At 45.5% G+C, this 24,504-nt stretch overlaps 2 protein-coding genes across 9 annotated transcripts in view; both read left to right on the top strand.

Moving 5' to 3' along the window:
• The window catches only part of ANKRD31 (ankyrin repeat domain 31), an 80,252-nt gene extending 78,540 nt beyond the window's left edge, over positions 1-1,712 (top strand). Inside the window, exon 26 of the mRNA XM_052778496.1 lies at positions 150-1,712. Within this exon, the coding sequence (XP_052634456.1) occupies positions 150-301 (152 nt within the window). The 3' untranslated portion in view covers positions 302-1,712. The remainder of the gene's footprint in view (positions 1-149) is intronic.
• Positions 1,713-4,361: 2,649 nt separating this feature from the next.
• Positions 4,362-23,940, top strand: GCNT4 (glucosaminyl (N-acetyl) transferase 4). Of its 8 annotated transcripts, none has more exons than XM_052777838.1 (3): positions 4,492-4,573; positions 7,518-7,723; positions 20,471-23,939. In XM_052777838.1, the coding sequence occupies exon 3, from the start codon at positions 20,472-20,474 to the stop codon at positions 21,837-21,839; it is 1,368 nt and encodes a 455-aa protein (XP_052633798.1). In that variant the 5' UTR covers positions 4,492-4,573; positions 7,518-7,723; position 20,471; the 3' UTR covers positions 21,840-23,939. The 8 variants fall into 8 exon arrangements, with proteins under 8 accessions (XP_052633793.1, XP_052633798.1, XP_052633799.1 ...); XM_052777839.1 differs by lacking the exon at positions 4,492-4,573 and adding an exon at positions 4,913-4,974; XM_052777836.1 differs by lacking the exon at positions 4,492-4,573 and adding an exon at positions 4,940-5,838.
• The last annotated feature ends 564 nt before the right edge of the window (positions 23,941-24,504 follow it).

The raw sequence follows: 24,504 nt of genomic DNA, 5'->3' as shown, positions 1-24,504 counted from the left end.
ATTCCTAGGACACATTACAGATTCCCAGGGATCACTAATGTTTATGTGGTTCTAACAAGATGTTAACACCTCTCTAGATAATAGTACCAGTGATTGCTTTCCATTATTCTAATACACTCCCTGTAATCATTTGCATTCATTTTCAACAGGCTCTTCTGTCCAGTTCAACTCAGTGGCAAGTCTGACACGTTTTCTTCAATTCCGTGAGATAGTAATGGTACGTAAAGAGGAGTTTCTACCATGCCCTGTAATGGAAAAGTACTGGAGATTCTACAAAGAATGTGAAGATTTTGGATTCTAAAGACCTCCTGAGTTCTAACATTTTCTTCTTTGTCATCACTTAAAAATAAACATTTGAGCTTTTAGAACTAAAAGTGCTTTGTTACTGTCATTTTGATAAATCATTTGCCCAGCACTTGGAATGGACTGAAAGATTGTTTTGGTAAATGAGGAACAGGGGGAGTACTTTGTAGCAGGTGAGGATAACTGTCAATACTGAATTTTGTGCTGTAAGATTAAGAAATGGGGAAGTAGACGAGGACTGTTATACACTGGTGCTCATTGTGAAATCTGTTCCAGATTGATAACTTTGTATGAAATTCCACTGATTTCAGTGGCTGCCCATGCTTGGTGGGGCTGCACAGTACCAAATAGGTATCAACACCAATAGTCACTTCCTACACCTAAACCTGGAACCACTCTGCCTGAGCATGTGCTATCAGAAATGGCTGCAACTGTTTGTGTAATAACATAAGCTGTTAGATTAGGCAAAAAATCAAGATGAGCAGCTTTGAAAATCACCAGCAGCTTTGCTTTATGTGGCGTGGATATATACAAACATTTGAGAAGCAGCCAGGTGCTGGGAGAGGTTAAAAGAGGAATGTTAGCCATTGGAAGTGCTCAGGGAAATTCCATTCATGTTCCAGCCAAGTCTTTCTGATAAGCAGATAATGTGCTGGCATATGGCAGGAAATGCAGTTAGCCTGTTTGTGGAACATGAATTTTTTCCATCTGACAACATCTTAGATATTGACTCCTATCTCTGGAGGATTTCTGTTTGTTTTAATTTTATAATGTGTGAATCTGCCTCAGTAACAGATTTGTAACACATTTGACTGTCATGAGAGTTATCTGCATTCAAATGGCATTCTTGCTCTTTGGTTCTCTGGATTATAAGAAGAGATGAAATAATAGCACCTGCTACTCCTAACTCCAGTGAATGGGATGAGAAATATCTCCTGTCAATACATAACCACCTCAGCTAGCTATTTGGAGTGTGAAGAGCTGTTCTGTGGAGATTTGATTAGTGTCTTAAACAGAAGGTGGTTTAGGGAAGAGAGAGGAGTGTGATGTGCAGAGAGCTAATACTGCGCCTTAGGATGCATGAGCAATCATAGCCTGATGGGCTGTAAGGCTAAAGAAATGCAAACTGCCTGGAAGTCAAAAAAGTTACAGGCTACTGAGTGACAGGTATTTTGTAAAGGTCACTTGCCACACAGAAGGAAAATGGAGCAGTCTCACAGCTGCAGCAGCAAAACAAACCTGACGGCATATTGGTTTAAAGGAAATGTTCATTCAAGTACTACACTTCCACTTTCACTGAAAAGTGAAAGACTTTTGACTGTTAAAATGACTATTGAATTACTTACATGTTTGTTTGACATCTTTTCTTTGTTACAAGCTGTCTAATAAAATTAATGTGTAAAAACTGGGAGGATTTGACAGTAATACTTTTAGTCCATTATATTAACATGATTATATGACCTAAGGCAATCCTAACATACAGTGACAAAAATATCTGACTTATTCAAGCTGGGCAAAGAGGTAAAAATGCAAAATATTGCATGAAAACCACTGTCTCTTACTGACACTATATGTAAAAGTAAGCTACCAGGGTTCTTTTTTCTTAATATTTACATTGTATATAAGCATTTTGAGAAAGGTGTTAGCTTGACAACATACGTTTTAATATGACTAACAGATGTAGGATTCTGCATCCCAAATGTTCTTACAACTCTGAATTTTCCCTGTTCTCCCTACTGGAATCTTTTTCTTAAAGATCCATTAAGAGATGGCAAAAATTTATACTGTCATGAATAGGGTGTTTTGTTGCCTCTGTTTAAATTTTTGCTTTCTAAGTGTACTTTTGCATAAAAATACAAGCTGTTATCACAGGTCAAAGATAGGCAGCTATTAGTGATCCTAACTACAGCAGAGTAATAAAGCTTCTGCTCACAAGTGGCAAACAGCAATGGTGAGTCCTCCCAGCCCTTCCTGCTCCTTTCATGATTCTGTTCTTTCATTTAGTAAACCCCTTCTCCACTCCTAGGCTGTGAGTTAGCACATATTTTTTGTGGTGCAGGCTGAAGTGAAAAGGACATAAAATGCAAAGACTAAAAACCCCCTGGCATTCTGCCTGCTGTTAATATTCAGATGGGGAGTAAGAGGAGAAAGAGATGATACAGTGAACAAAAGCCACGAATTCAGATTCATATTTCCAGAGACTGATTTATTTATTTGTTGCTGAGATGGAGTTAAAAAAAATCATTGGGGAGATTAATACCAGTGAGGAAGAATGCGAGGCACAAAACAAAAGAGTGAGAGTGAGAAGGAAGATAAGCAGCTGGGAGGCAGACAATACCACACAAGAGTCATAGATTTTAAGGCCAGCAGGGACCGATGCGATAAGCTGACCTCCTGAGTAACACAGGCCAGAGGTTATGAAAAGGTATAAGCAAGGGAGACACGGGGAGAAGAGAAGAAATAAAGATGCAGATAGAGCTAAATTCACTCTAGGCAGAGGATCAGCACAAAACATTTGTGCCTTCTTGCCAGGCAAAGCTGAACTGTAACCAGCAAGAGCAGTTAAGGGAAGAGAAACATGGGAATGAAGGCCAGCTTTGGAAAGGTGTTTAAAGTACAGTGAGGTGTGAATACACCTTGAGTTTTTGATGGTGGAAATGCAACTAAGGAGGGGGGGAGGCAGAAGCAGTACCAGAATAACGTTGCCATAGGAATTAGGATAAATTCTTGGAGCAGTTGCAGCTGGCAAGTGTTTTGTCATTATGACACAGAGGCAAGACTTTTTTTCTGATTTTGAAACCTTAACATTAACTGGAGAAAAACACTCTGTTTGAATTACCAAGAGAATGAACAACTGCATATGTGAGATTCAGGCCCTTTTTCTGGTCACCAGCAGTCAAGTAACCAGTCAGGTAGAAAATCATATAGGTGATCTGGAATTTGAGTTATTAAGTTTCTGGCCATATCGAGAAAAGATGACATGACACAGGAGAGGACTAAAACATTTCAAAGATGGAACAGGATTCAAAGAACTCCTAGGTTTTTCATATATATATATATATGTTTTTTTGGGTTGGGTGTTTTTTACTGTTGTTGTTTGTTGGGCACGTGTTCTTGCTAAGGTGTTGGCTTCATGTCCGGGAGAAAGTTTTGCCACTTAACATCAATATTATTCTAGCAGAGTAACTCGCAGGCGAGTTGTCCGGCAGCTCCGTCCTTTAGATTTCACTTGGGTCCCGCAGAAGGAGCTCGGGTGTGCGGTTACATATAACTCGGTTACAGTGGCTTAAGCGATTAGCAACCTTCAGCCGAGCTGTCACAGCTGTGCCCAGCTGCAAGGTCTGCGCTACAGGAGCGGACGGATGCTCTCCGCTCTGGCGGCGTCTCCCAAATTTCCCACCGAACCCGCGCACCAGGCGCGCGGACCCCCGGAGAGCAGAGCCTAGCAGCTCAGCCTGACCTTAAAACACCGGCCTTTGCCTGCAAGTCGTTGGGGAACTGCAATATTCCAGTGCAAGGGCAGGTTATGTCACTGTTAGCAGAGGTTTAAGGCCAGACCGCAGCTTACGGGTTCGGAACGGCAGCCACCGCCAGCCCCCGCGCCCGCCCGCCGCTCGCCCCGGGGCTGCTGCAGACCGGCCCTTCGCGCCTCTGTCCTTTCCCACGGAGGCCGAGCAGGGGCCGCCGCCGCCGCCGCCCCGAGGGGGCGGGCGAGGAGCCCGGGTCGCCCCCTGGCCGCGGGGGGCTCGTCGCCGGAGGCGGATGCCCGTCGGCCGCGGCCGCACCCGGGCCGGCGGCACCGGCGCCCGTCTTGTGGCCCCCCTTCCCTCCGAGCGGGCTCCCTCCCACCGCAGTGTTTGCGAAGCCGCAGCCTGGAGCTGCGCTTCCCCCTCGGCCGCCCCGCCTTCTCGGAGGCGGCAGCGGGGCCGGTCCGCGCCGCGTTCGCAGGAGGGGCGGCGGCGAGGCGGCGGGCTCCTCCCGAGCCCAGGTGCCGGCTCCTGGGAAGGGGCGGCCGCGCCCGCTGCGCTGCGCTCCGCGCCGCTCCGCTCCGCCGCTGGGGACCTCGCCGCTGCTGCCGCCTCCTCTCCTCCTGCTGCCCGCCAGGTTGCGGGGCGAGCGGCGGCCCCTCCTTTTTCCTCCACGTCATGGGGTGCCGTGTCGCACACATGTCCGTGCACACACAACCTACATACACAGGCACGCACACACACAGAGGCGCGCCTCCGAGCAGAGGAGCGCGGCCGGCCCGGGACGGCCGCGCTCCGCTCCGGTGAGTGCGCTGCCGGCGGGCACGTCCTGGGACAGCGGCGGCGGCGGGGGAGCCGAGCCCAGTCCAGCCCGGCCCGGCCCGGCCGGCGGAGGGGAGCGGGGCAGGGCCCAAACTTTTTACGCGGAGCGGTGGGCTGGGGCCGCAGCAGCTCCCGCCTCCTCCCGGCGGCTCCGCCATAGGCGCAAACTTGGAGGCTCGGCCGCGGCGGCGGAGTTTGGGGAGGGGGGGGGAAGGAGGAGGAGGTGGAGGAGGAGGAGGAAGGGGCGGCAGCGGCAGCTGCAGCTGCGTGGCTCGGCGGGGGGCGGGAGGGCCGGGCAGGGCGCGGCGCTGGTGGCGGCCGGAGGAGGAGGGTCGGGGTCGGTGCCGGTGCCGGCGCCGGTGGGTGCTGCCGGGGAGCTCCGGTAAGAAGGCGCCGTGCGTCTTTAAGGTTGATTACGGGGAGGGGGATTTTACGTCTCGGGAACGGGAGGCGGCAGCAGTTAACGGGCTGCAGGCGTCTGAAGTCCGGGCGCACACCTGCCCGCAGCCCGGCTGGCAGGAGGTGTGCCCAGCTGTTGCAGCCCCATAAGCTTTTCTTGAGGAGCAACAGTTATACCAACTTAACGTGTGGTTTGGGAACAGGAACCGGGTTTGTTGTGACGTTGGCTGAAGCCTCTCGTGGTTTTTTTGTCTCTTAGTAAATTGCTAAAAATGTATGCGTCAGCCTGTAGCTGTGTCCAGTTTGCCAAGTGCACTTACTCGTTTCTTTAGTATAGAAAGAGGCTTTTTTTCCTTGTGGGGAAACAAAAAGTAACAGAACAGCAAGGATCTGTCAGAAAAAAAAAATGTTTCTTCCCTCGAGGAGAGGTGGTAGCAGCTTTTCTCTCTTTATGGGGTGAACAGACTTACTGGTATCAGAACAAGGCTTGCGGAAGGAGACCTGAAGGGGAAATTCCCTTGAGGTTAACTCATCCACTGTGCCCCATCTGAGGATCTGCTTCTTTGAACATCCTCTGACTTGTTCCAAAGATCTAGTCCCCTAAACCAGTCTGTTTCATTCTGAATTAGGCAAATTTCCTTAATAGTAACCTTTTAAAATAAATAAACTTCCTTAATAATAACCTTTTTGCATTTGATAGCCTGGGAGAGAAACAGCTGAGGGGTAGATATGGCAGATATACTTGTGACTGGAGTGGAGGCAGTGAACTGGAAAGAGCTGCTTGCTCTTTTTCAGACCAAGAACTACAACAGTTGAGTGACGTTGGAAGGCAAAAGATTGAAAACAAGTAAGAGAAAGTGGGTTTTTACACAATACTCAGGTCAGTCGTAGAGTGTTTTGCTACTACCCCCCCCCCCCCCCCCCGAGTCTACTGGATGTCAGAAAACTCATGTGGATTCAAAAGCAACTGGATGGAAGAAATAGAAATTTCATGAGAAGCAGAAAGTTGGAACACCTGGCTTTGGAAACTGCTGAGCTGTAAGAGAACGGAAACCAAACAAATGTGTGGAGAAGATACCAGCCCATCAGAGACCCACACATCCTCGTGCTCTGTCATGTTGTCTAACTGTAATGTGGTTTGCGTGGTGCATCAGGAAGCTAGCTGCTGGCCTGGGCAGGATTCCCTGGTGCTAATCAAACACCTTTTCCTTTTGGATTGACATTGCGAAGCGCAGTTGCCCTGTGTGCATTTTTGTGGTGCGTTGTTCTTTGATGGGGGGATCTTTCTGCATGCTTGCTTTTCAGGCAAGGACAAGTCAGCACCCTAAATCTTATGCAAAAGATGCACAGCTGTCTGCAGACCTTTTCCAATTTTGCATGTGCTGGGAGCTTTTGTCTCACAGGAAACTCCCATAATCTCTATAGTTCTATGTTCTTAATTTTTTTATCAATTAATAACATTTGATACCATTGGCCACTGTACCTCCGCATCACACTGAAAAGAGGTAAAGTTGACTGAGCTACTGTCATGCCACATTGTGCCTTATGCATGCAGGGAGTGCCAAATATTAAGTGGGGAATTCAGAAGCTGTTGTCGTTGTATGAATTCGCTGGGCCCATTGAGGTAAGGCAGGACTGCAGGATTCCGTGGCCCTGCGACACCCAGACCTCTCTTTGGAGCTTACAAGATTCAGCCTGCTCCTGCCACACTGGAGGACGAATTGAAAAATAACAAGCTCCATAATACAGAGATGTGAGGTTTATAAGTCCATATGAGCTGGAAGGCTGATGATGAAGAGGCTGGTGTGCACTATACCTGGGACAAAATGTGGATGGAGAGGAGAATAATGCTACATATGCCTTAGGAGTACTGCTGCTGTGCTTTCCTCAAGGGAAAATACTGTAGTATTTGTTTGTGGTACATGCAAATAGTACAATGTACAGTTCCCTAAAATTTCTTTGTAACCATTACACACACAAAGCTTAGGTATAATAGCACAAAAATATATTTCTTGCCATATAAGAGACATTGTATACCATATGAGGTACTTATCTATAGGTGAACTTGCAATGCAGACCATTGTGTCTGAACAGTTTCAGAAAGTATCACCAGGACTGTGGAGGTCATACCAGTAGCCCAAATTTCTGGCTTTGCTTGGTGGCAGAGCTATTTTATCTGTGGAGGGAGCAAAGCCTCCAAGACCTGAAGTCTTGATACATGAAGTACCATGCGAGTCTTGAACTTGGTGAGGCTTTTGACAGACTCATCACATCTGGGCACTTTCCTGCCTCTCTCCAAGTCCTCTTCACCCTGCCATAGAAGGAAATTAGGTTGCTTTGATGTGATCTGTTCTTTTTATGGTGGGTTTTTTCCCACATTTTCTTGGTGCTTGGAAATGCCATACAAGTAAACAAAAATATATGCTTATTATACAGATAATGGCTTCCACAGCTTATCACACAAAACCTCCATACTCACTATTTTTCAGCTAACATTTTACACTTTTCTTTCATAACCTGTGCAAGCAATAATGTCATCCCTGCTACTTCTGTACATCCGACTTCATACACGATTGAAACACTGATAAAATGAAGGCTGCAGGCACCGGCAGAATGCAGCAGATGCCAGGACTTTATTCAACCACCAAGCTGGCCGTGGCCATGTTGATCTTCTGGGACAGAGCATCCTAAAGAGCTCTGCAAAGGGAAGAGACCACAGCAAAGTCCAGGAGGTAGGTCTGCAGCTCTACTTGAAATGATCTTGCTAATGTGACAAGCTGTGACTTTGGCAGTGAAGACTTTGACATGGGGGGTGATTTACAGCGGGGGCTCGCAGATGAGAGTCTGCAAGCAGCTTGGTGGGGAGGTGAAGGAAATGGAGAAGTATTTTGAGCTGTTAATGGGAGGTTTTCTGCAGCACAGTGCGGTTTCTCCTGCCTCCCTGTCTAACAGGAAACTTCCACCCTCTTTTACGGTGCTACTCCTTGCCAATGTACACAAGTTCTGTCCCTTTGGGCCCAATTTTTATGTTATGCGGTAGTTTGGGGGTAAAGATTAACCCTCTCTCCACCATAGTAGTGTATTATTTTAAACTCTCATGAGTCAAAACACAGCTGTTAAACTCTAGATTGCCCCAAATTTGAAGTGAGTAAACTCTATTTACTGGGGTTTGTGTTTTTTGAAAATAATTAATTTTTATTTATTTATTTATTTTTGTCTTGACTTCTGCCTTTATGGCACATTAAGTCCTTGGCAAACATGAGTACTACTGTCTCTTAAAAGTCAGGGAATTTAAATACTCAATATATAAGCAATCAGGCTTGAGAATTTCCATGGCTGACTACCCCTGGGCTTTCTAAACACTTTCTTGCTTTAACAGGGCTGCAGATCCTCTGACTGGAAGGACAGAATAGTTTGGGGTATACCAAGGGATTTGCTGAGAGATTTTTCTTTTCAGGCCTCCACCAGAACAGCTTCCATCAAAAGTTATTGTAAAGCAGTTCAGATCAGTTGGGGATGCAGAGGAATCAAGTTCACTTCTCTCTTGTGCTGCTGTCTTCTTGCATGACCCTGCAGAAGTTGCTTGCTTCTTTTCCTGGCCAGAGAACAGAGACACGGCCTTTCTTTACCTCAACACATCTCTGGGACACGAACATGCAGGAACTAATGTTAGATATTTTACTACAATTATGGGGATCACTGGTGTACTGGAGACAACTAGAAAAGAGCATCCAGCCTTTTCTAAAGAACATACAGAGAGTTGAGACTCAGTGGCAGACAGACAAGCAAAACCACTTACTGTTAGCACAGCAGATCTATGTATCCTGTGCAATGAAGAGCGCCTCATGTTTACCACTGGGACAAAGTTGTATGTGATATCCATAACTGCCAAATCTTTGCTGAACCTGTGTTTCCCACGTATGGGGTGAGAAGCTGTCTTTCCTCTTCCAGAAGCATAAAACAGGCTGTGGTAAACTGTAGGGTTTTGTTGTTGTTTTTCCTTGGGGCACTGTGTTGTTTTAAGTTTTCAGGGTCTTAAAACTGGCAGGCCTATTACTTAATTAGGCTTGCGTCTAAAAGTAACGGCGTATTTTTCCACATCTTGCAATTAGAGGTCTATAAGACAACACTTACTTAGCTCTTTAGTTGCCCATCATTTAGATGAAATCTAAGTATTACATCAGGCAGGCCAAAATAAGGGGGTGAACTGTGTGGAATGAGGCTGGTAGTGGGTGCAGCTATGTTACAGGGGCATAGACTGAGGCTCCAGTGCAGGGAAAGTGGGTGGAAAACCAGACAAACTCGATAGAATCAACTGATCTAGATTTAATGCCAATAAAAAGTACTCCTACAGAAGCTCTGCAATCCCTATCAATAGATAATTTTGCGATGGAAATAACCAGCTAGCAGCAGTAAACACTAGCACATGAATAAATTAACTTTCCCAGCTATCAGCATTGAATAATCAAGTAGAGTTAAAAGTTTAATTCAGACAGTTAAAAAAAAAAAAAAATCGCTTAGCAAAGCACATCATTACTTTTCTCCTTCCCCTGCTTCCCAGGAACATCATCCCTCTACCTTCCCCAGAGACCCATCAAGTGACTTGATTTGTATAGAGTAGAGGGAGAACCAGAAGGAAATAACAGAGTTATAAGATGCAGAGCTGGTCATGCAAACAACTTGACCAAGATTGCATTGCTGTGTGAGCGGGTGTGTATTAAGCAAACAGAGATATTTTATCAGGGAGAACTTTTCCCAAAGTGTTTTTGCCTGGGGGAGAGGGAATTGTTCCTGCTATTATATGGTAATGATGTTGGTTGCTGAAATACACTGTGACCTGGTTTCCAAGGAAAGGTGTAGACACTGGTTTTGCTTCAGATGCCTTTGAGGGATGTGGGAGTAATAAGTCAGAGAAAGCACCTGTTTTGCTGCTCTGTTTGATTTTTCATTGTTGTTAATGCCACCTACATGAAAGCACTGACCCTCATTGATCCCTTTCTACATTCTCCTCTTTCGTCATTTCCCAACCTCTGTTCTGCTGCTCCTACTCTTCTCAGCACCCATTCCCTTTTTGGTTTTTTTAACCTGTGATAAGCAAGGAGCCTGTTTTGTGCTGTGTGTCAGCAGAAGGGCTTCTGCGTGGGACAGAGAACAACATGGTGGGGTAGGAGCACTCCTGTTCCCCTGCATCCACTCTCTCCATTTCCTCTCCTTCCACAGACTTGCATTCAGAGTTGACCTTTTCACTTAACTCTTGCTCTGTGGCAAGCACAAAAGCATGTTGCCCCACGACAGCATTTGTAGCAAGCACTGTGTATTTCAGATCCACTGAGGAGAGAGCACTGCCTACGCATAGCCTGAATTTTCTGAGAATCCCTATTCTGGTAGCAGTCAACATGTCTTGCCACTCCATGCTCTGGGTTAACCACTCTCAAGCTCATGTGACAACAGATAAAGAGATGGCTCACACCAGCTGGCCATCTGGCATGACACCAAAAATGATTTGTGGCATCTATAGCTCACTGGAGAGAGTCACAGACCTCTTTGATGGGTACTGCTAAACCAGAAAAGAAGTAGTATAAATTCAATAGGGCTACACGTTAAGGGAGATCATGGCTTTTGTTTTTCTGTAGCTCAGCGTAGTTGGTGGTTGAGCTTGGACTTTTGCTTTACCTACTGAACAGGTCCTTCAGGAAGAACTGGCAGAGGGCAGAGCAGGGGCGCCAGCGGACACTGGCTGATACACACCCTGTGTTCCTCAGGAAAGTTGCACTGTGTAGGTTGTTGCACACAGACGGGTTACAAGCTTCCTGAGGTAGCCCTGCCTGCAGGTCCTGCTGCTAAACTTATTGCTTTCAGCATTGTCTAGTGCACCTTTCTCTCTCCATGGGGTCAACCTGCTCTGAGCAGAGATCCCTCCAGCCTCACTGGACAAAACTCAGCCTTCGAAGCAGGATTTTCATGCCTCTGCCTGCGGGGAGGATTCTGGTGCATCTTGGCCCCGCCAGGCTCTGGGGTTCCTGTGACGGACCTGGGGGGTTCATGTCATCTCCAGCCTGTGGGCAGCATCCAGGGAGGTTGTGGGCTCTGTAGATCCACCTGGCAGCTTCTACCTTTAACCACTGAAGTGCTTGTGTTTAGTGGAGCTCAGAAAAGACACAACAAGGAATGGGAATGAAGTACTGGGGAGCTGCAAAGTTCCTTATAGTCTCAAACAAAGTGGTTGATGAGCTGTTAATAAATCAGTGCGATCTGAATACAGACAAACTGGGGACACCTCTGCACTGCATAGAAAAGGTTGGAAGAAGACCACAGATATTGATGAGGCCAATGACACATTTGCCCTTTTTGGACTGGTTAGAGCAAACTCTTAATTGGGTACTTTTTAGTTACTAATGGTCTCTATCAAAAGTAGCTTGTCTGAACCTTCACTGTTTTTCATGGTTGAGTTTGCCCCATGGGAGTTTTTGCTAGATGGGGAGAAAGAGAAAAGAGTAGATGTTAAAATGTAAATACCCATAGGTGTTTGACTTTTGAGTTAAAGAAAAATTACCTTGAATAATGCAGCTGTTACTTTAAAGGAAAAGCTTTTTGGAAACTGCTTTATTCCCAAGAAGGCTGTTTCCAATAGCCATAGAGGAGTGATTTGTGAAATAGGATCAGAGGCTTCTGGAGGGGCTGGGGCTGTTTCTTCAGTGCCAGGGTGGTCCACTATCTTTTTTGCCACCAGGCAGTCAGTTTTCGTATTTTCTGATTTGCACTGCCAATACAGGGACAGAAGAGGCATTTGACTGTGTGGACTGCAGGTGAGACTTGCCGTGCAGAGCCAGAAGAACGTGAGAGCTGGTAATTTGTTCCTGCTCAGAGTAAAGGGAGCTGCAGGCTCCTCCTGTGCAAGAATGACGTTGGCATCGCTGAGTTGCACAGACCGGGAGCTGCTGTTACTCCGGGTACATGGGGTTTATGGAAACAGCAGAAATAATAGTGTGAGGAGCAGCAGTAAAGCCCTGGGCGCTCTCAATAACCGGGGCTCGCCATATGTGAATCATTAGGGTCTTAGTAAAGTGGAAACATGCCTTCAGAGAGGCAGCATAAGCCCAAAGCCTGCCGGTTTCTCTGCACTTCTGAAGGGAACCTGTCTGTTTCTCTGGGTTGCTCGAATCCCTCCTCAACCCTTTATAGAGGGACAGTCTCAAAGAGGGCTGAAGCTGCTGTAACCCCAGTGGATATGAGCCGTTGGGGGTAAGCCAAAGCAAGAGCTTGGTTCTCTGGGCCAGCTTAGGCTTGTGCTGACCAGAGCAGCTTCCAGGCTGGCTTTTCTCCATTGCTGCTGAGCACTGCTCTGGGGTGGAGGAGTTGCTGGGGTGTTGCTGGCAGAGGATCAGGGTCAGCTGCAGTGCTGCTACCCCCAGAACACCTCACACTGGAGGGGCACCAAGGCTGCGCCACTGCAAGCAGAGCTGGCAGCGCATGTTGGGGCAGTGATGTTCCTAGGGACGCCTCACCCAGCTTGTCTTGCAGCCAATGCTCTGGGACAAACTGATGGTCCTTTGCAGTTCCTTACATCTTTCCACCAGCTGTGGAGGGACCTCAGATGCTTAGTTTGACAAACATTGGGCAAGGTGGGTCTCACATGCATAGTACAGTGACCAGGGTACAGAACAGGTTCTCTGCTGGTTTTCTTCAAGGCCAAATCCAGAAGCACTCTGGGTAATTTAACCACATTGAGTTCTGCTCCCTGGTATAAAATACTACTACATGTTGTAGGACAACCTCAAGCAGTCCAGTGGAAATGTCCATGCCCATGGCAGGGGGGTTGAACTAGGTGACCTTTAAAGGTCCCTTCTGACCCAAACCAGTCTATGATTCTATGAAATAATGCATGATGGCATGGTAATATGGTTTCTCAGTAGGAGTGGTGGTTTAAAATTGCTTTTACTCTGAAGGAATGGAGGTATACCTTGTAAAAATGTTATTCCCAATAAATTAATTTGCATGCTCACAGGAGTCTCTTCAGAGCAGAAATTTGGACCACCACATCTCATAACGTACAGACTCAGTCAGTTAATATCTGACTGTTCTGTTCCTCCTCCAACACACAGCATGAGAAGCTCCTATTTTTCTTTCAAGGGCCATGGGCTTACAGGGAGGTGGGCACGACTTCTCTCCACTCTTCTTTGTGTAAGTGTGCTCTACTTCCCTCTAGTGAAGAGGTGCTGGGCTGGTGGGAGGTATCCTATGCTACCCCAGATATGCAGTTCACGAGCTGAACTGTGACGATTTATTTGTCTGTGTAGCACTGAGAAGATGCAACAGCTTATAAGGTCAGCTTTGGCAGTGATTCGGAAAATCGAGTGAAACCTCAGGTAGGCACACTCAAAGCTAATTTACATCTACCTTACACTGATTGATTGCTGTTGTTTCTGCAGCATCTTAGATGTTCGATGTTACGGAACTATAAATAATACAAACTAAATAATATAGGAGAGTTACAAGCTTCACTGGCAATGATCTTGCTGCCTCTGTAGTAGTGCACAGTGGCCTTAGCCAGTTGTTTAGATCAGAGTGCAACAGAAATTACACAGTATTCAGGTGAACCTGCAGAAGAGCTTTTCAGGCAGGCAGATCATCACTCCCTCTTGGGCTCTGCCTTGGAGGCCAGGATTGCCACTGCTACTTTTTACAAATTTTACAGAAAAAAAAATCTTTTTTATCATGAGAAATGCAGATGAAGAAGCAAACATTGCTCGAAACCAGCTTACTTTTGACGAAACAAAAAAGCTAAACTGCAAAACAAGCCAAAACATGGATTGTTGCCATCTCTGATACTTTGCTCCCATTCAAAATTGGGCTTCTTTTAGAACTTTTTTCAGTTCAGTTTAAATAAAATAGGAAATGTTTCTTTTGAGTTTGAAAGAAATATATTGACTTGAGGCAACATGTGTGTTTTTTGGGAGTGCCAGTGAAATGCAAAAGCACCTGATTGTTCACATGGCTTACACAGCAGTATGTTCGGGGTTTTCTGACCAGGTTGCATCTGGCGTTAGCAGCACACCTGACCCTTGCTTAACCCTTCTCAGGGATTTCCTTTTAAATTTCAATATTGCAGAAGGCATACTAGAGCCTTGCACTCAGTCAGAAAAGTTGTAATTAATGCCTGTGGTTTGTGAGTGGAAGCTTTTAGGTGGACCGCTCCCCAGCCACCACACTGCACTCCCACCTGAAGCCTGAGCGCCTGGGGAGAGGATTTCCTCCTCTTCCCAACAACTTCACCCGCTTTCATTTTGTGATTGAATCCTGAGTGGTATGTGTGGCTTTATGAATAAACAAACCTCCAACACAGCAATCTTAGCAGCTGAAGGCATGATCTTTGAGAAGCTGAGCTGTAGTCAGTGCTTGGGAGATGGGTGCTTTGCCTTCGTCCATCTTCTCTGAATGCGAGCAGCAGTTGTGAAGGGAGAGCCCCTTCCCAGATATTTAAAAAGTTTTTTTTGTGTCTTGCATTATGGTGCTAGTGACAAAGGAAATGCAGATTTCTGCAATGGAAATCATCAGATGAATTGCCGTGGATTAAACTTTGATGTAGCAAATTGATAATGGGTCTATTAACCAGACTGATACAAATGCAGGTGTTTCTTCTTGGCCAACATTTGGCAAAAGTGTGGTGCAGAAAGAGGAGAGGATTCCCCTGGGAGCCAGGGTTCATGAAAGGGCTGTATAACTCAGGGAGGATCTGGACAGAAGTCCTATGCCCGGTGAAGACCCAGGGCTCCTGCCCTCCTCAAGTGTTTGGCCATGCAAACTCACCCCCATTCCTGTTTGCAGGAGATGAGGTGACTCCTGGAGGGATGGGATGGGGAAGGGCAGGCACAGGAGAAAGTCACCGGCTGGTGGTTGTGCTTTCATGCCAAATCCTGTCCTGTCCCCCTCTCGGCACTCAAGACCCAGAGCCCAGACTGCACCACAGTTGGCGTGGGACGGAGAGGGGGAGGAGTGGGGTGCTGCAGGTGTTGCTTCCTTCTGATAGAGAGGCAGCCGGTCGGATACACGCGTGACGTGCTGCAGTCTTTGGTCACGACGGATCTGGACTAGCCACGCCCCAAGGCATGCTGAGGGAGGTCCACAGGGTAGGTGCCTGGTGGTGTGTAGAAATGTTATGAGTCAGCGGAGCTAGATTTAGAATTGGTTTAATGCTTTTTTTCCCCCTCCCAAAAGAATCCTAAAAGCAGGCTTTATTTGTCTTTAATTAGCCTTTCCTTTGGTTTCACCTTCAAGCATTTAATGTTTCAGGCAATTACAGTCTTTCAGTAGAAATTCAACATTTCTGTGTTGTTATAATAATCTGTATTGTAAAAGCCAAGAGAAATAGCTACTGTTTCAATTTGCTTCTCTGGCCCTTACAGATGCACTTTTTTTGCCTCTGTGACAGTGGTCCAGTACGAGCTTGGGTGATTTAGCCAAGCAGGTTGCCTATGGCTGGTGTACAGGTGCAAACACTGCTTGTCATGTTCGTGATGTGCCCGCTGTCAGGGTCTGCACACTTTTCGGTGCTCTGCAGCTTCACTGGCTGTTAATTTATGTTTACAGGTTGCTGGAATAAGATTCAGTAGTTTGCAAGCAGGAGTAACAATTTTTCTCAGGAAGGTAAGCTTCTGCACATCTGGCTGATAGCAGCTAGAAGTGACAACTGAGGCAACAGGTCTTTACAGATATGCCCCTGGGATCACACCATACTTCATGTCCCCAAACCTTTGCTGTGTTACCCAAAATATATATATGAATGTCTATAGGCAAATACGTGTGATTTCCTCTGTTCTTATTTCCATGTTCTCTCTCTCTTCGCCAGTTACTGCAAGTCAGTAGAAACCAAGGTCTAATTCTAGTGCAAGTCCTTATGTGCAGTTTCTAGCACGCTTTTGCCTTCAGCTTGGGCTTCCTTCCCAGCGCTTCCTTTAGCTGGCCATAGCTTGGTTCACTACTTTCAACACTTTCAGTTCACAGGGGAGAAAGCTTATCCTCTGGTTTTATGGGGTTTATAGTTTTTATGAGCGTTGTATGAGCCCCAAGAGAGCTGCAGAATTCTTCTGCAGCCTCCCGAAAAACGAGATGCGTGCACTGGCTTGAAGCACGGAGGAAAGAGTGGAGCCCCACTGCCTGCTTGAAGAGTGTCATGTATTTTCTGGTCCTTCTGCAAGCCCAGCATCATTGCCTTAGGCAGACACAGACAGCTAAGCCTGACTGGAAGGTGCCTTCAGGGCAAGGACCGAAAGTTTCAATTTGAGAGCAGCATGGCTCAGCCCCTTGGGAGGGTTTATTCTGCCGACTAAGGCCAAAACAGCATTCAGTGAGTGGAAGGACTTGATCTGCGGCTGAACTGTTTCAGGAGCGTGTGAAATTCTCCCACCACCTTGTTCCTCCTTTTGTGTCATTGTGCAGCTTGTGCAGTTGCAGAAAGCAAAAGGCTTTATGTGTTTGGAGGTGTAAAGCTGCCCCAAACTTCTTGCAGGGAGGAAAATACAAAAAAAAGCAGTGAAATACACCAGTGAAAAACCCAGCCGTTTTCTGGGTGGGATACAAATATTGCCATCATGGATCTAAATAACAATCGCTCTTCTGGTCCAGCAGTAGATAAAAGAAGATTCAGAGAACAGAGCGATGGACACAAGAAACGTTTTTATTGGTAAAAATTTCCTGTCAGAAGTCTTGGCAGCTGGTAATTGCCTGATGTCATGGTTCCAGGGAATTTAACTTTCCATCCATATTTATGTATTGGCAAAGGTAACTCTGGAAACTCTCAACAGCCAGCCTATTGCCTAATTCCTTCTTGAATCCTGCTGAGCTCATGGTCTTTAAGGTACCTTACGACAGGCTATAATTATGTGTTGTGTAAGAACACAGGTTTTGTTATACAACACAAATGTGTTTCCCTTCTATTTCTTGCATGTCTGTTTTCTTTGAACATCCCTTGCTTTACAGATGCAAAGGATAAATAAAAACACCCATTTACCTTCTCTGAATCGTTCAGTACTTTGCATCCCAACCAGTAAGTGCCCTGACCAGGTTAGATGCTGTATATGTGTGTATGTAGACCAGCTGTGTGATATGTGTTGGTTGCAAGGTGAGATCAGTCTCCATTCATTTCCTCAGGAGTCTCCTCACATGTAGAAGAGAAAGTGCAAATATTTTACGAAACAAGGCAAGATGGCAATGCCACGCTCCCTTCCTAGTATAAAATCATTGTGCTAAAGATGGAATGTTGGTCCTGTGTATAATATAGCAGCACCTGAGAAAAAAATACTCATGAGCAGGATAACCAGAGGTAGCATCTAGTCAGTCCTACCCCAGGTAGGTGCTTCATGTAGCCCTGGGTGCCTGTTCCCATCTGCTGCGTGTCATTCGTTCCCTCCTCCTCCAGAGAGGACTGTGTGTACAGCGCACTGCTTTGTCTGAGTGGGGCTTTAAGTGCTGCATGTGGTAAGGAGTTTTGCACTTGAATCAAAACCTGATGAGATTTGTTGTGGCTCTTCTGTCCTGAGTGATTTCATTCCCTGGTCTTGCACTGTTCCTCAAGAAATCCCGGTCTTTTGCAGAAACTAACTTCATCCCAGTTAGAGGCAAATGATTTGTGCCTAAAGAACAAAGCTGTTGCCCTCATGCTGAGATACTGAGCCTGGCTGTGAAGCGCATCAGAGGTAACAACAAGAGAGTATGTATTTAATGTAATAAGAATGGAGCAGGAGGGACAGTGAGGTATTGGTAGTGGTGAACTGCAGTGCCGGAGAGATGTTAGAGTGCTTAAGAGTGGTTGGGTTCACACATGGCCTGATTCTGTCTGGACCACTGTGGTGATGGTCATACAGTGTGTGTTGAAAAAAAACCCAAAACCAACCAACCCAAAACCCAACAAACAAACAGATGGGGCTGTGGATGTAATTGCTGGCTCCAGATGCTCTCATCTGACCAGATGCTGGCCAGGATCAGGGGGAGATCCTCCATAAACAAGGGATTCATTGGAGGAGCTGAGATTTCTCACCAGTGGTCCTTAATTCCTTCCTCCACAGGAAATTTGAACCATGCCACCACAGTCTTCTGGATTTCTATGACCTCTTTATGTGGCACAATAGTGTCTTGTGGTTGGCAGTGCCAAAAACCACAGGAATGTTCAGGGAGCTGAGTGTGGATCCTTTGCTCATCAGCTGCAAGGAGGGAGTCCTCAGTACTGTCCAGGTGATTTCTTGCACATCCTGGTCTAACTCTGGACTGCACTGGGCTCCAGTGGTCTAAATTGGTAGTTTCAGGCTGGGTAGCGTGGCGCAATGGCTTTTTTGTTGGTTTGCCTAGAAACAGAATGTTTGGCACTGGATGGAAGCTGGCCAGGGCTACCATAGATAGAGGGATTTTGGAGCAGTGGAGAATATGCTCCCCCCACCCCGGCCGGCCTTTTTCTTTGTCTAGGCTCTCTTTTGCCTTTTTGAAGGAGGTGGAGAGGAAGGGAAGATTCGGTCCCTGGACGAGGCGATCCCTGTTCAGCCAGGAGTGGTAGGGGTTGTCCTTGGTAGCCAGGGAGACCATTGGGCAGAAGCACAGGGTGGGCTTCACAGAGAGATCGCATCACACAGGTCGTCTCCCTCCAAATTAAAAACAAGGGCAGGTTAGCTGTGTACCCCTCCGCAGGCCTTGCGTCACGTGGCTGGAAACCTGGCTTTGGTTAGGAGCAGCTTTTGAGAGCAACTTTTCTCCAGGAACATAAATCCAGGAACGAAGTAGGTAAAGCGGAGACCTGGATTAGACATTGAGCTGGAATTAGTTTGGAGAAGAAGTGAAGTAAAGCATCTGCTGGCTAAGGGGGAAGGGAGGATTTTTGGCTTCGTGGAGAGATAGATCTGCTTTTTCTCTTTGTTTTGTTAGTGTATCTGGAGGCTGTAAAACCCGTAGAGAGCTGCTGAGCTCTGGCTTCTACAAAATGTGTTTTTTGGCTTACCCTGCTCCCTTCTCTGGTCTATACCTGGCACCTCCAGGTGAAACAAGGAGGTGGTATTTCCTTCTCCTTTCCGTTGCCCCCAGAAGAGAAATATCAAGGAGAAAGAGGGACAGGGAAAGGGAAAATCAGGGAGAACAGACTAATGAAGCAGCTCTGCCCTGACAGGCTGCATTGTAACTGAAGCTACAGCCTGCAAGACCTGACATGGGTGGGAATGCTGAAGGTGCCTAAGTTAGTCTTGAGTAAGTGTTGCATGCACACCTCAATACTTGATTTTATGCGCATACATGGGATCTGCAGACATCTGAGACACTTCTGGTAGCCCCACCATTTTATTCACTCTGAAGAATTCTGGAACAGCTTCTTCTCGAAAGAAAATATTGGGAGCTGTTCAATTTAGAGACAAAGTAGAGCTTAGTCTAAGCTAAGTAGAGCTAAGTTTAATGCTGCACCTGGATGTGGACTCTGGTCTAATTTTAATTCAGGGATAGCAACAATGCTGCTTGCACTCAGCTGGTAAAGCAAAGCTATATGGAAAGAGGATCACTGTAGTTAGCCTTTATAGTGGTAATACCTCAGTTGTTAAGTTGCTACACAGGAATATTATTAAATACCCTGCTGCATAAAAAGGGGCCATCTGTGTGTTTTTGCAGTCGCATCTGAGGTTGTGTCACATGGCAGAGAACAGGGTAGATGCGCTATCGCTCACTACTACCCCTCCTGCCTTCAAAAGGTTACATTATATACTCATTCCAGTGGATGGAAGTGCTGTGTCTTCATCTGTGTCTTTCTTCAAGGCAGGTTAGCAGTGTTTTCCAGAAGAAATCTGGACACAGGAAGGACTTTGGTTGAGCTTGTTAGACCCTGTTGGGAGTGGATGGGAAGGAAATTCATTTTCCCTTGGATATCTTCATGGACCAGCCCCAGTGGCAGAAACAATGGGGGTGCTCTGACTGAATTCTAAAGCTTTCACTTTAATGCTTTATTTTTTTTAAATACTAATATTTACCATTAAGCACACACTCTTTGCAGACTCAGAAGAGATGCCCTTACTGCTCCCATTGAATGTCCTGGAGTTACTCGGGAAAATAAACAATCCTTCCTACTCACTTAGAGGACAGTCATGTTTCTGCCAATGCAGAGGTTGCTGTACTTCAGTTTGTGACTCGTAAGAAATTAAAAAAAAGGTTTGGAAAATAAACGGTAGGAGTCTTGTTCCAACAATCTTATTTAGCTGAAAATCATCTGAAATCTGAGTTGGTTGCCTTCAGTCAGCTAATTCAGGGGAATGAAATCTTTGTTTATTATTATGGCAAAATCTGTCTCTGAATTAACATGATGATTAAGAAGAAACTGCAGGTTTCTGATGCCTTGTCTTGCTAAGGTGGTGTTTATGCTGTAGACAAACTGGTTGGTCTGCACGTTTTTGTTAGAAGCTGGAATTGTCTCTGATGCTTTGTTCCTGTTAAAATACGATCATGTCTCTGTTTTCTTGCAGAATGAAGAGACGCAAGTGTCCCTACAAATGTCCCTCACGAAGGAAGATCCTGATCCTGTGTGTTACAGGGTGGCTGATTGCACTGCTGAAGCTCCTCCATGTTGAAAGACACTTTTTTCCCTCTAAGGGCATTTATTTGGTTGAGCACTTCTTGAGCACTTCTTCTTATGTTAGAAACAGGTATTCCTACCTTAGAAATGAATTCCAGTATGAAATTAATTGTTCATCTATATATGAACAAGATCCCCATGAAATTGGCAAGAGTTTAGAAATAAGAAGAAAAGAGATAATTGATTTAGCTGATGAAGATGTCATAGCAATGACGAGTGCTTGCCATGCATATCATTCACTTAGGAAATACCACCTAAAACCTGTTTCACCAGAGGAGGAGAGTTTTCCAGTCGCCTATTCTTTGGTTGTTCACAAAGATGCAGTAATGGTAGAAAGGCTCATACATTCACTGTACAGTCATCAAAATATTTACTGCATCCATTATGACCAAAAAGCAGCAAAAGGTTTCAAATCTGCTATGAACAATCTAGCTAAATGTTTCCCCAATATTTTCATTGCATCAAAATTGGAGACAGTGGACTATGCACATATTTCGCGGCTGCAAGCAGATTTCAATTGTTTGTCTGATTTGATGGACTCTTCGGTTCCCTGGAAGTATGTTATTAATTTGTGTGGCCAAGATTTCCCTTTGAAGTCGAATTTTGAGTTGGTTGCTGAACTGAAGAAACTCGATGGAGGAAACATGCTGGAAACTATAAAGCCAAGCAGTAGCAAAAGAGAACGATTTACTTATCATTATGAACTTATGAAAGTGCCTTATGAATACATGCAGATGCCTGTAAAAACCAACATTTCCAAGGATCCGCCACCTCATAATATTGAGATATTTGTAGGCAGTGCCTATTTTGTTTTAAGCCGAGCATTTATTCAATATACCCTTGAAAGCTCTCTTGCAAAAGATTTTTTTGAGTGGTCAAGGGATACATACTCTCCGGATGAACATTTCTGGGCCACTCTGGTACGCGTTCCTGGGGTCCCCGGGGAGGTTCCAAGGTCAGCCCAGGACATAACAGACCTACAAAGCAAAACTCGTCTGGTGAAATGGAATTATCTTGAAGACCATTTGTATCCTCCCTGCACTGGTACCCACCTTCGCAGTGTCTGCATCTATGGGACTGCAGAATTAAGATGGCTTCTGAATTATGGGCACTGGTTTGCCAACAAATTTGACTCCAAAGTAGACCCTGTCTTGGTAAAATGCTTGGCAGAAAAACTAGCAGAACAACAGAAAGAGTGGGTGTATTTGTCCTCTGATAAATACTTTCTGCACATAAATTCTATGAATGCATCTCTATAGCAGCACTGTCTTCCCTGCTTTCAGTACTGTGTACTGTTATAGCACAGCACCTGCAGTTCCTCTTCCTTGACCTGCTGCAGGATGTTAGCAAGCGAAACATCCGTTCTGCATAAAGTTCAGGGCCCTTGAGAGCCCTTTTCATTTATTTATGAAAAGTCATGCCTCTCTGATTAACTGTTTTGTAACTTGCCACAATAATCCTGTAATTGTTCTACAGCGTGATTCTGAGAGGGTGAAGTTTGCTTTTGGAGGCTCTGGTGCTGTCTGTCCCAATGGAGTATTTCAGAAATGTGTTTTACATCAAGGGTGTTTGCGTCTTTCCTAAGAAACTCCAGTGCATCTGTCTGTCCGTCCCCTTTTCCTTCACTTTTGTTTTTCTTAAAGGTATGAAACAAAGACCTCTGTATCTGCTACCTCAGGAAAACTGGAAGTGCCCAGCTCACAGACAAAACCAAGAGATCAGCATGACACCAAATGAGCCATGTGGCCTCACCTGAATTCCCAAACTTCCCCGTCTGCGGGAGCTGACAAAGATCTTTGCAATGTGAATATGACTGGATGATATAAGGGAAAGAAGATCCTTAGATACTGCATTGTCTGTAGCATTGTTCTCTTCTCCCAGCTCATCTGTGCATTGCTCTTCCTTCTGTGGAGCGTGTGCTCAGGTGCTGTGCCATGCCTCTGAAATCGGTGGTGGTTGATTGAAACAGAATTATGCGCTGTTATTCTTCAAAGGCAGTACATGAGCGTGCCCTAAGGGTAGTCTCTGCATCCCCTTAGAGTAGATATCCGTGCCCAAAGAGGTCGATCTTCATTTCTATCTCTGCCCATAGAAATATCCCCCTGTGAAATGCCAGTCCTCTTGAGACAGTATGTCTAACACACAGTAGATAACAAGTGCTATTTCTAATTGGTGTTCAGCGATGTGGTGCTATGTTGAAATGCAAAACATGCAACGTCGAGCGGTAATTGTAAGAATAGACGTATTGCAGAGATGCAGACCCTGTGGAGAAGTGTCTTTCTGTGCAAGTCTCGTGGCCTTGTGCCACCACGATCCCAGGCTGACGGGTGCCTGAGCAAGACCTGGTTCAGCTGTAGAGCAACTGTTATCCAACAGCCTTTGCTTCCCATGGCCCTGCCAGGAGCCTCCTCGCAGCCAGGTTCCCCATGCTACAGCATGAGGGAAGTGTTTGTTAGTGCAGGGGTCTCTGCAGAAACTGTTGCAACTCAGAAATGCCCCTTGGCATTTGGGGGGTTCCTCTGGAACGTTGCTGTGCCACAAGTTGGGTTTCAGTGGTTCCAGTGGACCCTGGGGTCTAGCTTGCTCTGTGCTGCTGTCCTCTTTCTACCCATCTGGCTTTTATTAAGGGGCCTCTTCCCACAAGTGACTTTGGGATATCTGGTCTTATCGATCCATAAATTTCTGCAATAACAACTGTGTCTTGTACCCATGAGAAATCTTTGTTTCTTATTTGAGTTGAAATAACCAAGTCATTTTTTGGTCTCAGTTTTTGTTTATAAATTTAGTCATAGTCAAATCATCCGTGGCTTAAGATTGTGTTTGAGAGTCAGGAGTCCCGGTCTTTTTCCCCATTTGTGACACTGATTTCCTGTGAGACCTCAGACAAGGCATCTGAGTTTTCTCTTTCAGCTGTTCCAGCTATAAAATGGGAACAATGATGTTCTATTATCTTGCTAAGCACTTCAAAACCTATGGGTGTTGTGGGTTGGTTGCACAGCACTAATTGCTTATCAAACTGTTTATGGAGTCTGTGGACGCACAGGTCAAGTATTTCTTTGATGTATTGTTTCTGAAATAAATGAGGATTATTTTTAAAGTGTGTGTTGCTTACTTCAGTGACTTGCCATGCTGTCCACGGCTGTCCTGACTTGATGTGATTTATAGACACTTTGTAGAAAATGAAATATTGGCAGTATTTACAGATTCATACATCAGTACTTGTATATAAAGTAGAAAGTTCCCACATGGAAAAAGGTTAATAAAAGAGAATGTTAGGATCCCAGAGGGCCAAGCCACAGCCTTCTGTACATATAAATTGATGTTTAATGGTATATTTAAAACTTTTTATTTACTTAAACTGGCTTTATGTATGTATATACACACATCCCCATTTGTGTTTGAGTGGTTTGCTCTACCTCAAATTTATAAAAATGATCCACCAGCACATTAAACTTAACTGAAGTAAATAATTTTCATCATCATGCAACTTTGGGCTACTTTAACTGAATTGGGCTGAACGATACCTGTAATTTAACTGGTTTGAAATAAGGCAGTTTGTGCTTCCTAGGTAGTGAAGAAGTAGATGCAGAGATGGCACAGTGTGAGGCAGCATCACCCATTGCAGTGGTACATTTGCTAGCTGGCGAAGTACAAGTTGTACAGGCACAGTTGTAATTTTATGAAGTGCTGATTTTCTAATGAATTACAGGTATTTCTGGTTTTTGAAGGTAACTTTAAAGTCTATTCAAGCTTGTAGAAAGGCAGTTCACAAAAATCATAGGATCACTCAGGTTGGAATATCATCTAGCCCAGCCTCCTGCCCACAACAGAATTGACATTAAATTTGGGCCGGGTTTCTTGGGCTTTGTTCCAGGGAGTCTTGCAGATCTCTAAGAAAGATTCTGCAGCCTTCTGGGGCAACAT

The sequence above is a fragment of the Harpia harpyja genome, chromosome Z (genome assembly GCF_026419915.1).
Source record: "Harpia harpyja isolate bHarHar1 chromosome Z, bHarHar1 primary haplotype, whole genome shotgun sequence".
Taxonomy (NCBI): Eukaryota; Metazoa; Chordata; class Aves; order Accipitriformes; family Accipitridae; genus Harpia; species Harpia harpyja.
This window is presented reverse-complemented; position numbering and strand designations above follow the sequence as displayed.

What these genes read in the sequence shown, in the direction of transcription:
- GCNT4 (XM_052777833.1), top strand. Translation starts at nt 4,449, where the DNA reads ATGGGGTGCCGTGTCGCACACATGTCCGTGCACACACAACCTACATAC. An exon ending in GACGGCCGCGCTCCGCTCCG is followed by an intron (nt 4,574 to 20,470) that starts GTGAGTGCGCTG and finishes GTTTTCTTGCAG; the next exon opens with AATGAAGAGACGCAAGTGTC.